General features: G+C 35.5%; 1 protein-coding gene across 3 annotated transcripts in view; it reads left to right on the top strand.

Moving 5' to 3' along the window:
- Positions 1-12683, top strand: part of LOC150101891 (bicaudal D-related protein homolog) — a 240926-nt gene extending 228243 nt beyond the window's left edge. For all 3 annotated transcript variants that reach the window (XM_090400413.1, XM_090400412.1, XM_090400411.1), the window contains one exon: positions 5677-12683. In XM_090400413.1, coding sequence (XP_090256539.1) covers positions 5677-5802 — 126 coding nt within the window. In that variant the 3' untranslated portion in view covers positions 5803-12683. The remainder of the gene's footprint in view (positions 1-5676) is intronic.
- The last annotated feature ends 1300 nt before the right edge of the window (positions 12684-13983 follow it).

The raw sequence follows: 13983 nt of genomic DNA, 5'->3' as shown, positions 1-13983 counted from the left end.
CAACTCACATAGTCTATTCAGATCCTCCTGAAAGGCTCCAATCCCATATCCCATATTGCCCATATCATAGGCAAACAGCTGCACATCTTCAGTTAAGCTGGTCCCAAAGTCATTAACATACAAGTTAAATAATAATGGTCCCAAAAACAGATCCCTGTGGCACTCCAACTTCCTCTTTTGGATACCACCCTTCCACATACAACCTGCTGATATATGTCTGACAGCCAATCAGCTATCCAAATTACCAGTCTCTTATCTAATCCCATCTGTTTCAGTTTAGCTACTGACTTGTTATGTGGCAGTCTATCAAAGGCCTTTGAAAAATCCAAGTATACCACCATATATGCATTTCCTTTATCGAGTGAATTTGTCACCTTGTTGTAATATGTAAGTAGATTTGCCGAAATATGACCTCCCCTTAAGAAACCCATGCTGACCATCATAAAGAATACTGCTATTATCAACCCACTTCTGAATCCTAGTCCTCAACAACTTCTCTAACCTTGACAACAATTCCAGACACACAGATTGGTCTTCAATTTTTAGCCTTAGTCTTATCTCCTAACTTGTGGAGTGGAATAATTTTTCCCACCTTCCATTCCTTTGAGACTCACCCTGTTGCAAGACTCATGTTAAATAGTTGTTCCAAAGGTAATGATACCTCCATTAATTCCATAGAGCATTCCCCAAGACGTGCCAATATACCGTCAAATCCTATTGCCTTATTAATACCATCGTCATCAAATTCCTGATGTGTACTATTGCGGGGGGGGGGGATACAGGATAATTATGATAGGACTATATGAAAAAGTTATTTATTACTAACTTCCGATCAACAATTTTTCTCTCCAAATTAATCTTATATATTGGAATCTCAGTCAAGATTCCAATATTATCAGATCTTATATTTCTGTCTTTTAAGGCACTTTTTACTGTATTAATCCATCTACATGTTCTTCCTATGGGTCTTTTTCCTGCCAACCTGGCAAAGAACACTTGTTTTGCTAATCTTTCCTCTCTCATTCTATTTAAGTGACCATATCACCTGAGATTAGTTTTACTAACACATTCCTCAATGCTAACAATGGCAAGTTCTTTCCTAGTATCTTCATTGTTAATATGATACTGCCATTGATGCCATCTGTTCACTCCATTAATCTTTCTCAGAACTCTCATATCAGAGGGCTCCAGTCTTTGATCAAGAGTTTTATTTCTAACCCAACTATCAGATTCATAAGTTACAAATTTGTTTGAACACTGTCTTGTATACGGTTAGTGTTTTGACTAATTTCTTTCTTTTTCCATATTTAATTTACCATCTTCACTAAAGATATTGCCTAAATAGCTGAAATGTTTTACTTGTTCTAGGTTCGCCATTCAAGATACAGTTGATGTTTTCGGTATTTATGTCTATTTTCTTTGTCTTTATATTGCTGATTTTCATACCAAATTTATTACAACAGTTATATCTGCACTCTCATGCTGTGGCAGAAAGTGGCTTGGCGTGGCAATGAACAACGAGAAAAGGACACCTTGGTGGAACCAAGAGGTCCAAAAAGCTCCAGGCAAAAAAGGAGGCCTACCTAACATGGCTTAGGGTCAGGTCACCTGAGATGCATTTCTGGTACATTGAGGCACTTAAAGCTGCTGCAGAGGCAGTAAAGACAGCAAAGCAGAAGGCTTGGGAATCCTTTGGAGAAAGATTAGACTCATCCTATGCAAATGCAAACAAAGTATTCTGGTAGACCATCCGCTGCCTTCGAGGGAGGAAATTGTGCACAGCAAGGGCAATTAACGTCTCTGATGGTGCACTTTTAACAACCAAGAAGGATATCCTCCACAGATAGAGGGAATACTTTGAGAGCCTTCTTAACCCAGGTGGCCCAGCAGTTGTGGACATCCAAGAGGTGCAGATCGTGGCGATGACTAGTGTCACAGCAGAAGAGGTCCATTTAGCAATAAAATCGCTAAAATTGGGCGACCCGAAATGCTAAAAGCCTCAAGTCGAGACGGTGTTCTCTGGCTGACTCGAGTGTGTCAGGCTGCTTGGATATCTGGGCGAGCACCAAAGTGATGGCAGACAGGCATAATAATACCAGTCTTCAAGAAGGGGACCAGAGAGAGAGAGAGAGATTGCAGCAACTATCAAGGCATCTCTCTGCTCAGCCTGCCTGGGGAAGTATATGCTAGGTGCTTGAAAAGGAGGTGCAGAAGCATAGTTGAGTCAAAGTTCCAGGAAGAACAATGTGGCTTTCGTCCTGGTAAAAGCACAACTGACCAAATCTTCACTTTAAGGCAAGTCTTAGAGAAATCTTGGGAATATGCCAAGAATGTCCGCACATGTTTTGTGGACTTGGAGAAGGCATATAACCAGGTTCCTCGGGATAAGCTTTGGCAAGTAGTACAGGAGTATGGAGTGGGTGGTCAGCTATTAGCTGCCATCAAGTCCCTGTATGAATGCCCGGAGTTTTGTGTCAAGGTAAACAGCACAAAGTCTGAACCTTTCACAGTCTCCGTTGGCCTCTGCCAAGGGTGTGTTTTGTCACCCCCTCCTTTTCATAATAATTATGGACTGGATTGATAGGCACAGCCGAGGCAGTGAGTGTGTCAGAATTGGAAGATGTAGGATTGGAAAGTGGGACGTAGAGCTAGATATTCGGATTGGCTCAGCAACCGCAGTATTGTGGGAGCTTGGCCGTTCGGTAGTATTGAAGTGGGAGTTAAGCCAGAAGGCAAAGCTGGCTGTCTTCAATACGGTCTATGTCCCCATCCTCACCTATGGTCATGTGAGTTGGGTAATGACCGAAAGAATGTGGACACAAATCCAAGCGGCTGAAATGAGGTTCCTTCGAGGGGTTGCAGGGCTGACAAGATTCAACAGAGTCAGAAGCTCTGCAATTCGGGAAACCCTCAATACTCAACCACTGCTTCTCCATGTTGAGAGATCACAGTTACATTGGTACAGGCACCTGGTCTGAATGACACAAGATAGGCTCCTCCAGCAGGCCCTCTTTGCCAAGCCAGAGGGTGGAAGGCCAAGGACTCGTTAGATAGATTATATCCAAAACCTTAGGTGGCCACGTTTGGGAGGCCCACCAGAACACCTGAGCTTGGTGGCAGAGGATCGTGACCATTGGAAGTTCCTCTTGCAGCTGCTGCCTCACAACCCAATTAGGAAAGGTTTGCCTTGAAGATGAATGAGTTATATCTTGCAGACTTGTACTAGATTTATTCAAAAGTATAACATCCTTATTAATATCAAAGTTGTTAATTCCTAGTATACTTCCTGCTCATTCACCATCATTCCCTCCTCTGCCATACCCTCTAAACTCCAGCTTCTCCTGAGGTTGCCATCACTAGGATAAAATACACTGATAAGCTGATCACTGAATAATTCAACTATATCCTCTGTATTGATTACCAATCTGCCAGGGTTCCATGAAAATTCATTGAAAAAACAGTTAATCGAAAGACAATTCATTGAAAAGGCAATTCATCAAAAAAACAATTCACCGAAAATTTTAACTAAAATTTCATTAAATTGATCTAGACAGAATTGCTAATATCATTTCAAAACTTTTTTTCAAAAATGTTACGATAAAATTGATCCATTTAGAACAAAAACTGAACCGTGCAGACAGCTTCTTGTACCGCAACTTCTACTAATTCTACTAGGTCAGAGAGTTATTGTAATACATAATTTGGACACGTTATTTCTTTGTTGCCCCAAATATAGCTGAACTGAAACCTGGAACGGTTCGACATTTTCTTGTAAAAGTTTCAAATAGCGAATCTGAATCAGATTCGCTATTCGAAATTTTTATTCATCCCATAATAATTCTGTATTGAAGTCGCATATTACTACTAGTAACAATAATAATCATGGAGCCTGTGTAGGCTGGGCTTTTCCTCCCGGAAACAGGCAAATCAGTTCCATGAACAGACATGAAACAGTTATCAGACAAGAAAGACAATAAGAAACCATATTGTTGTATAATTATTCCCTATTAAAGTAGCATTGCTTTCATACTCTGCACGGTTCACTGTTTGTTCTAAATGGATCACTTTTATCATAACATTTTCGAAAAGTTAAAATTTTCGGTGAATTGTCTTTCGATTAATTGCTTTTTCGATGAACTCTCTGGATACCATCTGCAAGTGTTATCAACTGGCATCATTCTCACATAGTCATTTTTCCTTCTACTTGTCACATATTGAAAGAACTCACTAGGGTTTTTCTTAGCTTGATTAGCTAACTTCTTCCGAAACTGTACTTTTGCTGCCTTTACCAACTGAGTTACCTTTCTGGCCTGCTCTTTGTACTCCTCATGTAATTGATCATTACTACCATTCATCTTGTGTTACCTCCACAGTGACTCTTTCTTTCAGATTTCATGCTTAATCTCTTCATTCATCCATTTTACTCCTACCTTATTTAGTCCTTTCACCTTTGGGATATAGGACATAATCACCAGCCTTGTGGTTCCACATATATCCCTTCTTTATAGAAGTTCTCATGTAACTGACTGCCACCCAGGTAATCACTTCATTGTCACTCTCACTTACCAGGAGGAGATTAGACACTCCATTCACAATCACACTCTGTGATGATATAACCAGATCTAAGACTTAATCCTCGTGTGCCCTCTATTATACATTTTGGAAAATTATGGAGACAACTACCATGTTTGATTAAAACTTTAGTTTAATATAAACCAAAATCAACACTCTAGAGTGTTGATTTTGGTTTATATTAAACTAAAGTTTTATTCAAACACAGTAGTTGTCTCCATAATTTTCAAAAATGTATTTTGATCACCATCTAAGCCTCAAAGAAAAGTGCCCTCTATTATGTACTGCTAAGATTGTTGTCCCTTAAGAACTCCAAAAATTTATTCTCCATTATTCTCTAATGCTGTCTCTTTATTCGAATTAATATTGCTGTAGTTGAAATCACTTATCATGATCCTATGTTTGCTCACTAAGCCAAGTTGTATAGGTTTGGGTGTGGCAGATGCCTGGTGAATATCTCTTACCAGAGTACATAACTCGAACTATGAAATTTGGAAGTGGCAGTGTGATAGTATGGGCCTGGTTTGGCCTTGGCCCTCTGTTTATGGTACCTTGAACACTGAATTTTGAGAGGTATCTGAACATTCTGGACAACAGTGCTTCCTTCTTTGTGGCATTTCTACACAACTGACCATTGTCTCTTTCAGCAAGACAGTGCACCATGTCATGAGCAGCCTTATAACACAGTTTGTGAACATGAACGTCGTGGAATAAACTGGAGTATTAGGCAGGATCAAGGGCATCTGCCCACAATAGTCCAGGACTTCATTATTTGTCTACAGGAAGAATAGTCCAAAATTTCCATTGATTGCTATCATATGCTTATGGAAAGTATGCCCCATAGAATTGCTGCACTCATCATAGTAAAAGGAGGTCCTACATCTCAATAAGGTGGCCACCATGGCTGTTCGTTCCTCTCACTATATCCGCTGACTTCTTTCCGAGCAGTGTATGTATAAATTGGCTACTGTGTAGTGTATTAATGGATCCAAATGAAGGGATTTACTTAAATTTGTCCTTCAGAATAAATAAAAAAATTTCTGAATTTAAGAGTTTGTTTTTAACATTTGAATTCTAATAAAATACGTTTTCATGTACATTCAGGTGGATTTGCAAGCTTTATTAGAAGAACAAATGAAGAAAAAATTAAAAAATCATGAATTAGAGGAAACAAAGCATATTAGAAGAAGATTTGGAACTAAATCAAAGCTCTTTGGATTATGGAGATGATTTTCCTTTATAAACAAAGTGATAATAAGATGTAACATATTTATTTTAAATATTTGTAAATTTTAAATACAATATATGCATACAGATGAATAAATCTATTTCTGTTAAGACATACTATATAACGATATATATAGTACACAGCTTAATACAAAATATTTATGCTTACTTTCTTGGTTTTTGTGTTGTTAATACAAAAAAGTTAATCACTAAATTAAATTCCATGTTGAGCTTTTCAGTAATTACTTTTGTATGGTCTGACCATTATATTTCAATGAGAGAGAGAGAGTGATTCGTTCTCAGTTATCAGAATATGATTTACTGGTTAAGTGCGCAAGAAGTTCTTTTCATTCAAATGTTTTATATTCATTTGTTTTAGGATACCAAAGTATTTGGTATATTTTCCTATTATCCAAATAAAAAATAAAAAAAAGAACCTTTCAGATTTTTAGCTGTTTTTTGAATTGGTCTGTAAGTTTCCTTACTGAAAACAAGTTAAGTTTTTAATCAGATATTTATGTTTTGAAAATCAAGTCATTGTAAGGTCTATTCTTATTAAAGAAATCTATTTAATTGAATATTTTGCTATGTACACTTGTTATATTCTCTCAAAAACATTATTAATCTTTTTAGTTTCAAGGCTGGAAATATTTAACCTGAATATTAATGAAAATTAATTTTAGTTAAATAATATAATCGTGTTTTTAACTGATGTCTATGTTTTGTTCAGTTCCCTTTCATTTTGTTATTTATATATGTATTGTGATTTTTCATCACCTGGTTAGCAGTATTACCCTAGTCTCTATGGGCTGCAATATAGATGCTCCTGCTAAGGATTTGTGGGGTGTGAGTATAACATATGGAGATGTGGGAAAAACATCTCTGTCCAAGACCACCTCAGCAGCTGAATATTTTTAGAAAATTTCTTTTATCTGTGATAGGATTTAAAATACCAAGATGGGGAAAATACATCTTTGTCCATGACTGATGCAGCTGCTGAATATTTTTGAAAAATTCCTGACATCTGTGATAGAACTTAAAATAATCTGTGATATAACTTGAAATACAAAACTATAAAATAAATGTGTTTTTTTTTTTTTTTAAATCTGTTGGGCATCTGCAGTTTGAATTCATGTCAAAGATGTGCCAGGATCAGCCACACAGAAACAATACTCCACTATCATATAAAATGTGATGGATAGAAAGCAGTTATTTTGAAGCCGCATGAAATAAAGGTAGTTCTCTATACAAGGTCTTGAAAATTTTATATTCATCTAAATTGTGACATCCTACCTTTTAAAAAAAAAAAAAAAAAAAAAAACATTTACAAAATCTACTTACTCCTCGTGTGATATCTGCTGTGTATGACAAACAAGCCACTCTGGAGACATCCACATTGCAGAACATCATAAATTGGATATAGTCAGAAGCATGCTGATAAATTTTTAACAGTTGGCTCTCTAAAAAATAAAAAACTCTGAATTAATAATGTACTATTTTTTTTTTAATCTGAAGAAGTACAAGAAATTCTTGTATGAAACTAGTAAATAAATAGTAATTTCTTACCAAAAAAAAGTTGCATGTGGTACTTGCCAGGCACAAAAGCATTTTATTCCATTTTCATTGTTTGAATGTTGTAGTTGGCTCTGATTCAGAAGAATTTAGTTCAGAAGAATTTAGACACTCATTCAGTAATGAGTGTCTAAATTCTAATCAGTAATGCAAAACTTGCTAGACTTAATGAATAGTATTTTTTTATTTTATTTTATTGTTTCTATGTGGCTAATTCAAATTGTTTTCAATATATACCTAATTCCAGTATGGAATAAGGTATTTCATCAAGTTTATACAACAACAGATCATTTCTGTGGTCAATCATGCTGATGATCTGACTAATCATTAGTATGCTAAATGATTAGTGATCATCAGTATTTCCATTTCTATCAAGTGAGTGTGGCATGAAGTTCTTTATTCTATATTTACATTAGAATGTCCTTTTACATAACAATAGATGCTGGCTGAAAAATGGAGGTTAGGAATTAAATGTAGCTTTATATTGATGAAATCCTGTGTGAATGTTTTATGAGAGGTATAACAAAGCCATTACATTGCATTGCAAAAGCAGTAGCTCCTTTTTTGTGATGAATTCTAAAACTTGATTCATTTACAAGTTTAATTTTCAACTAAACATCTGTATTTCAAATGTGAATGATAACTGAAATTAAATAGAAAGTGAAGCATTTATTACACTTCATCTGCTTTTTATGTAAATATTTCTGTATGCAAATGTATATATATTTGATAAAGAAAATATATGTAGACTGTTGCTAAAATTTTAATGAGAATTAAGTTTATAAATTATATTTATGATATAACTTGTGTCTTATGCAAAACAAACATGAAATACAAGACTATATATATTTATATAGTACTTTTTATATTGAATGTAAATAGAATTTGTAAGTACTAATATGAGATAAGATTTTCAGCATAGTATGTTTAATATAGTGTTAGAAATGTAGTGTATTTTTGCATTACTAAATGTGAATTTATTTTCTGCCAAAAGAAATTAATTTAATATAACCATGAAGTACATTTCTATAAATTTACTTCAGAAAATGCAATTTTTTAAAAACTGTGTAACTGTAGCCATTAACTGAAAAGAGAGAGGTCACAAAATAAGCATGCTATTATTCCAGGCATTCCCATAATTACAAAGCTCATTGGGGAGTGGAAGGGGAGCCAAACTCTACAAACTACAATATCTATCATACCTTGGCATTAGTGCTTTCACCACTTGTCTCTGCAGTGCATTCCACTTATTCACCAATCTACATGCAAAAAAATGTTCCGACTTCCTATTATTACCATATTTATTCAAATATAACTTTCCCTCGCGTATATCTCACACCCCTGATTTTACTTTACAAAAAAATAAATTAAAAGTTTTGCATATACCTCACACACTAAAAAAGTTTAAAACTATAAGAAATAGATAGTGAATGCTGTTATGGCAGAAATAATAAAAAAACCTTTGGATGTGAAGACCGATGTGGCCATTCCTGGTGGTCTTACACCTTATCTACAGTCCTTGGATGCATCATTCAACAAACCATTCAAGGACTACTACATATGAAAATTCTACACAGATTGGACAGCAGCCGGTGGCCATAACCTTACTCTGCCAAGGAAGATTAAGAGATCATCATTAGAACTGTTGTGCAACTGAATTTTGAGAGCTTGTGACATGAGTTCATCAGAAATAATTGCCAAGAGTTTTCTTAAAAACTGACATCTCTAATGCCCTAGATGGGAACTATTTGAGTAGATTGACAATGCACACGAAAAAACTGCTCTCGAGACCACAAGTAGCAGTAGCAAATAGGAGATTCTTGGTGAGTCATACCCAGTTTCAGTTTTTTTTAATCATGGTGATCTTATGATTCCAAAATGATAAAAGGACAAGCAATAACGAATCTGCATTAATTTAATTACAGAAGCATCGTAGCTAAAGATTCAAATATATCATGTGATGACGGTGAGTGGCCAATCGCATAAATAACATTGATAATTAAAACTTAAATGCATTCATTTTATAAATAATGTGAGCAATTTATTTATTCATTCGTATGGGGTTCCTGCCCCTTTCTCCCCTGTTCATTAGGACAGGTTGAGTCCACTTAATGAGGATTAAGTGTATGTATTTTATGACTGTAAATTCGTGTGTGTTCATGGGGGCCAGTTTGCCTGTTCTGAGGGACGAAACACCCAAGTTTCTGGGTGAAAAAAACCCTCTACCTCTGTATGAGATTGGCTAAATCACCTTTAGTTGAAAGAGATGAGATAAAGGTTCTTCACGTCTTGGACGGGAATCGAACTCAGGTCTTTCTGACCAAACAGCTTCGTCTATACCAACTGAGCTGTGGTGAGTCATTGCTCTATATGAGCAATTAAAATTATAACAGTTTCTGAAAATCTCTGCATATATCTTGGACCACAATTTTTTAACTTTAATTTCGAGTAAAAACGTGCAAATTATATTCGAGTAAATATGTAATATTTCCCCTACATCTGACAGCTTCTTTTCACCAGCTTATATTTCAAACATATCACACTGTCTCCTCTTATCTGCTAGGTTCTGTATTGCAGAGTATTCCACAACATTTTAAAGTCCAGGCCTCTAGATCCTCTCTAATTTTTCTCTATCTTTCAGATGTTGTTATTATTATTATTGCACAGGTACCTCCATGGAGTCCTAATACTCATCATCGGTGACCCAAACTATGAACACAATATCTATCATACTTCTCCTTGAAACTGTTAACAGAAAAAGCACTTAACTGATTCAGGCAACCCATTCCATTCATTCATCACTCTTCAAGCGAAAAATCTAGCCCTCATGCCCTTGCTAACCACACTCTTACCCGGCTCATTGAACCTGCTTCTCCTCTTCCTCATTTATTCCATCTACCTCTGGAATAGCATTCCCCATGATGTGTTTCCCAACAATTTCAACCTACAGCTCTTCAAGAAGAATGCTAATAGGTTTCTTTTTTCTCAACCCTCATCTGCACCTCACACACAGTATTGATGTGCTATAGGTACTGTACTTGTATCTCTTGTGTATGTCATAAATAAAAAAAATAAAAATTCCAGGGATAACCTCTTATTTTCCTCCTCCTAGCCAAGTGGTGAAACATTTCCCCTGCATCAATCTTATAAAATTCTTTAAGTACCTTAAATGTTTCTATCATATCCCTCCTTTTTGCCTACCAACCAACTTTTGAAATCCACAAACCCACAATCTCTCCTCCTAGGAAGCATTCCACAGACCACTCACCATCTTTGTCACTTGCCTCTGAATCCTCTCCACCACTTCCTCATCCCCAAAAGGTCCAAGTGACCAGCCTGAACATAGTAATCCAGATAGTCAAAATAAGGTTCTATAAAGAGAAATGATAACGCTCTTATCTCTGCTTATTAGTATTCTTCAATAACCAAGTAATCTTCTGGGCTACTTTTCTGGAGTATAGTCTTTTCTGATGCTTTTCTGATATTTCTGAAATAAGAGAGAAATTAGTCGGAACACTAAATTAGCTGTATACAAGACAGTGTTCAAACCAGTTTTAACTTATGGATCTGAGAGCTGGGTCAGAAGTAAAACACTTGACCAAAGACTAGAGACCACAGATATGAGAGTCCTGAGAAAGATTATAGGCGTGAACAGATGGCATCAATGGCAATATCATATTAAAAACGAGGATATTAGGAAAGAACTTGACATTGTCAGCATCCAGGAATGCGTTAGCAGAGCTAATCTCAGGTGGTATGGTCACTTAAATAGAATGGGCGAGGAAAGATTAGCAAAACAAGTGTTCTCTGCCAGGATGGCAGCAAAACGACCCAGAGGAAGGCCAAGATATAGGTGGATTGATACGATACAAAGTGCTTTAGATGATAGAAATATAAGATCTGATAATGTTGGAGTCTTGACAAGTAACAGACTGATTTGGAGGAAAATTGTAGATAGGAAATTAATAATGATGTAATTTTTTTCATGTAGTACTATCATATCCTGTACACCCCTTGAGGGTACATGGCAGGAATTTGATGATGATGATGATATTTCTGATTGCCTCAGCACCAAACAGCCTGAAAGTTGAGAACGGAATAAGAATGAAAACAGAATTATTATTAGACCTCCAGGGAGTCAAAGATGCTAATATTCCCTTGTGATTGTGTATTGAGTGTTTCATATTTATTCAGTGAGCATAATTAAAATTGTTTTTCAGCTTAATTTCAATGATGGTGTGATTTTTAAATCTTTTGCATATTTATATTTATACGGGGGCATCCATGGAAGTTAAGGTTGTTCTCAGTCAAGAAAGGAGTAAGAGCTACGTTTTTCTCCCAGAGAGCAGTGAGTGAGTGGAATAATTTGCCCTTAGTGAGTGCATCTAGTGTAAATGAATTTAAGGGACAGTATGATAGCTAGGTTGGGTAATTTGCAGCCTCCCTCGATGAGTCCTTATAATAATATTTACATTCCAAAACTTGGTGTAAGTTTTACAAAATATACGGTATGTAAATGTTTCTAGTCTAATGAGTCAGGGATTTGATAACCTTACAGAGTAAAAAGACTATTTGATATTTTTTCTTTGACCAAAACACTTCAAGAGCAACACATAAGCAATTAGCATATATAACATACTTTCTTCAATCAAAATTCAAGGGAAAAGGTTAAATAACTAATTTGTTTGATTGATGTCCATTAGAATTAAATTTGCAGTATGCATATGTATTGTTCCTGGTGACGTCCATACAATCATTATACAGTTATATAGAGAGCAGGAAATAGTGTTAATATTATCATTCTGTAGTCAGTGACTGTGATCAAAGAAAATCTGTTATAATTACCTATATCAGCAGATTCTTTTGATTCTAGTAAGCATGATTTAATTCTTTTGATTCTAGTAAGCATGATTTAATTATTTTAATTCCAGTAAAACACATCATAGTTCCTTTTAAGAAATTTCATAAGTTATAAAGAAATGTAGATGATCCAAAGTCCTGTCTCATATCACATATCAATTACTATTCATTTTAATTTAGTTATCAAGTGTGTCTTGTTTCTGATATAAGAAAAAAGCCAGTATTCAAAGAAATTTAGCTGATAAACTGCAAATTGCCAACTCCTTGTTTTAAACTATTTCGCTGATGTTTCTTTTAAGTTAATCTGCTACTTGTATGAATTATTAATTAGTTCATATCTGCTTTGCAGAAGTTTATCATATGTTTAAAAAAATAAAATAAAATGATAATTTGTAATAATGTTTGGTGTAGGATTAAAAAAAAAAAAAAGAAATAAATATTTTCAAACATGCTGAAGTTCAACATTACTAAAGCTTCTTTAATGCCCAATTCTTTAAGATGGGAGAAAAAATGGCCCATCACAGTGAATTTGTATAAATAACATCCCGTAGGATTCATAATGTTACTAAAGTGACCTTTTTACTCTGAATTGAATACAAAGTGAACAGAAGAAAAAAAGAGGATAGATAAGGTATTTATGTACAAAAGAAAAGTTGCATTTTTTTTTTTTTTGTATTAAGTAAAATTTCTATTATTGGGAAATTTATGCCTGTATTTATAGACCTGTTGGACAGTAGATCTATAAAGGTTGTTCCCTGTGGCACTATACAAATTATACTTTTACCCTTGTTAAGAGGGATGACCTCTAGTATTTCTATGCCTCTTTCCAATGGTTTGATTACTTTTCTCTCCTAATTCAAAAAGCTGCTTTAGCCAATAACTGAAAAAACCTTACTGGAACAAGGACCATCATTCCCTACTCTGCTGCAAATCCCTAACCTTTATCCAGGTCTAGGTTCTCTAAAAAAATTTGCAGCCCAAGATAAAAATACAGCATATATGTTCAATGGCTCAAGTCAAAACTCCAGTTTGTCACTCAGCCTAAACCAGATGTAAGGAAATCATTAACAAATTGAAAGTAGACTTTATAAGTGTCAGATGCAACAAGCTTGTCTTCTCTACTGTACTGTCATTCAAGCTTTCTGGTCCTCTATGGCTTCTACCCTTGTTTGTTTCCACCTCTTGCACATCCTGATAGTACCATTCATTAAAAGATAAGGCAGACCTCTTGTCATCAGTCTTTTCCTCCAACTCTTGTACAGACAACCAAGATAAATCACTATAATACCATAAACCTTAGAAGGACATCAGGAAAAAGACTCATTAGTTCTTATACTAATAAGGCTCTTGATCTAGATGTTATCTGCCCAGTTGTGTACAAAACATTTGTTCCAGAATTAACACCCATCCTGTATAAGCTGTTATACTTATCTGACATCTACCCAATATCATGGAAGCAAGTCCAGCTTGTCCCTAAAGAGCAAGATAAAAGTCAACTAAACTATTGTCCCATTGCCATTATCTCACCGTTCTTGATAGTGATTTCAGCTTCTTAATTACACGAAGACCCATATTAATAAGCATGGATTCTGCTATCATTGTTCTACAGCAGATCTGTTCATTCACCTTACCATCTTTGGCCACAGGCCATGGAAAGATTTAGAAACACTTGTGGTCCAGATCCAAGGCATTTGTGCCTGGCATTGAGGCTTTCTCAGCAAACTACAATCCTGTGGTCTCCCTCCTACCCTT

The sequence above is a fragment of the Typopeltis vanoorti genome, chromosome 11 (genome assembly GCF_054136105.1).
Source record: "Typopeltis vanoorti isolate ZY-2024b chromosome 11, IOZ_Tvanoo_1.0, whole genome shotgun sequence".
Lineage (NCBI taxonomy): Eukaryota > Metazoa > Arthropoda > Arachnida > Uropygi > Thelyphonidae > Typopeltis > Typopeltis vanoorti.
The sequence above is the reverse complement of the archived record's forward strand: the minus strand, read 5'-3'. Positions and strand labels throughout refer to the sequence as shown.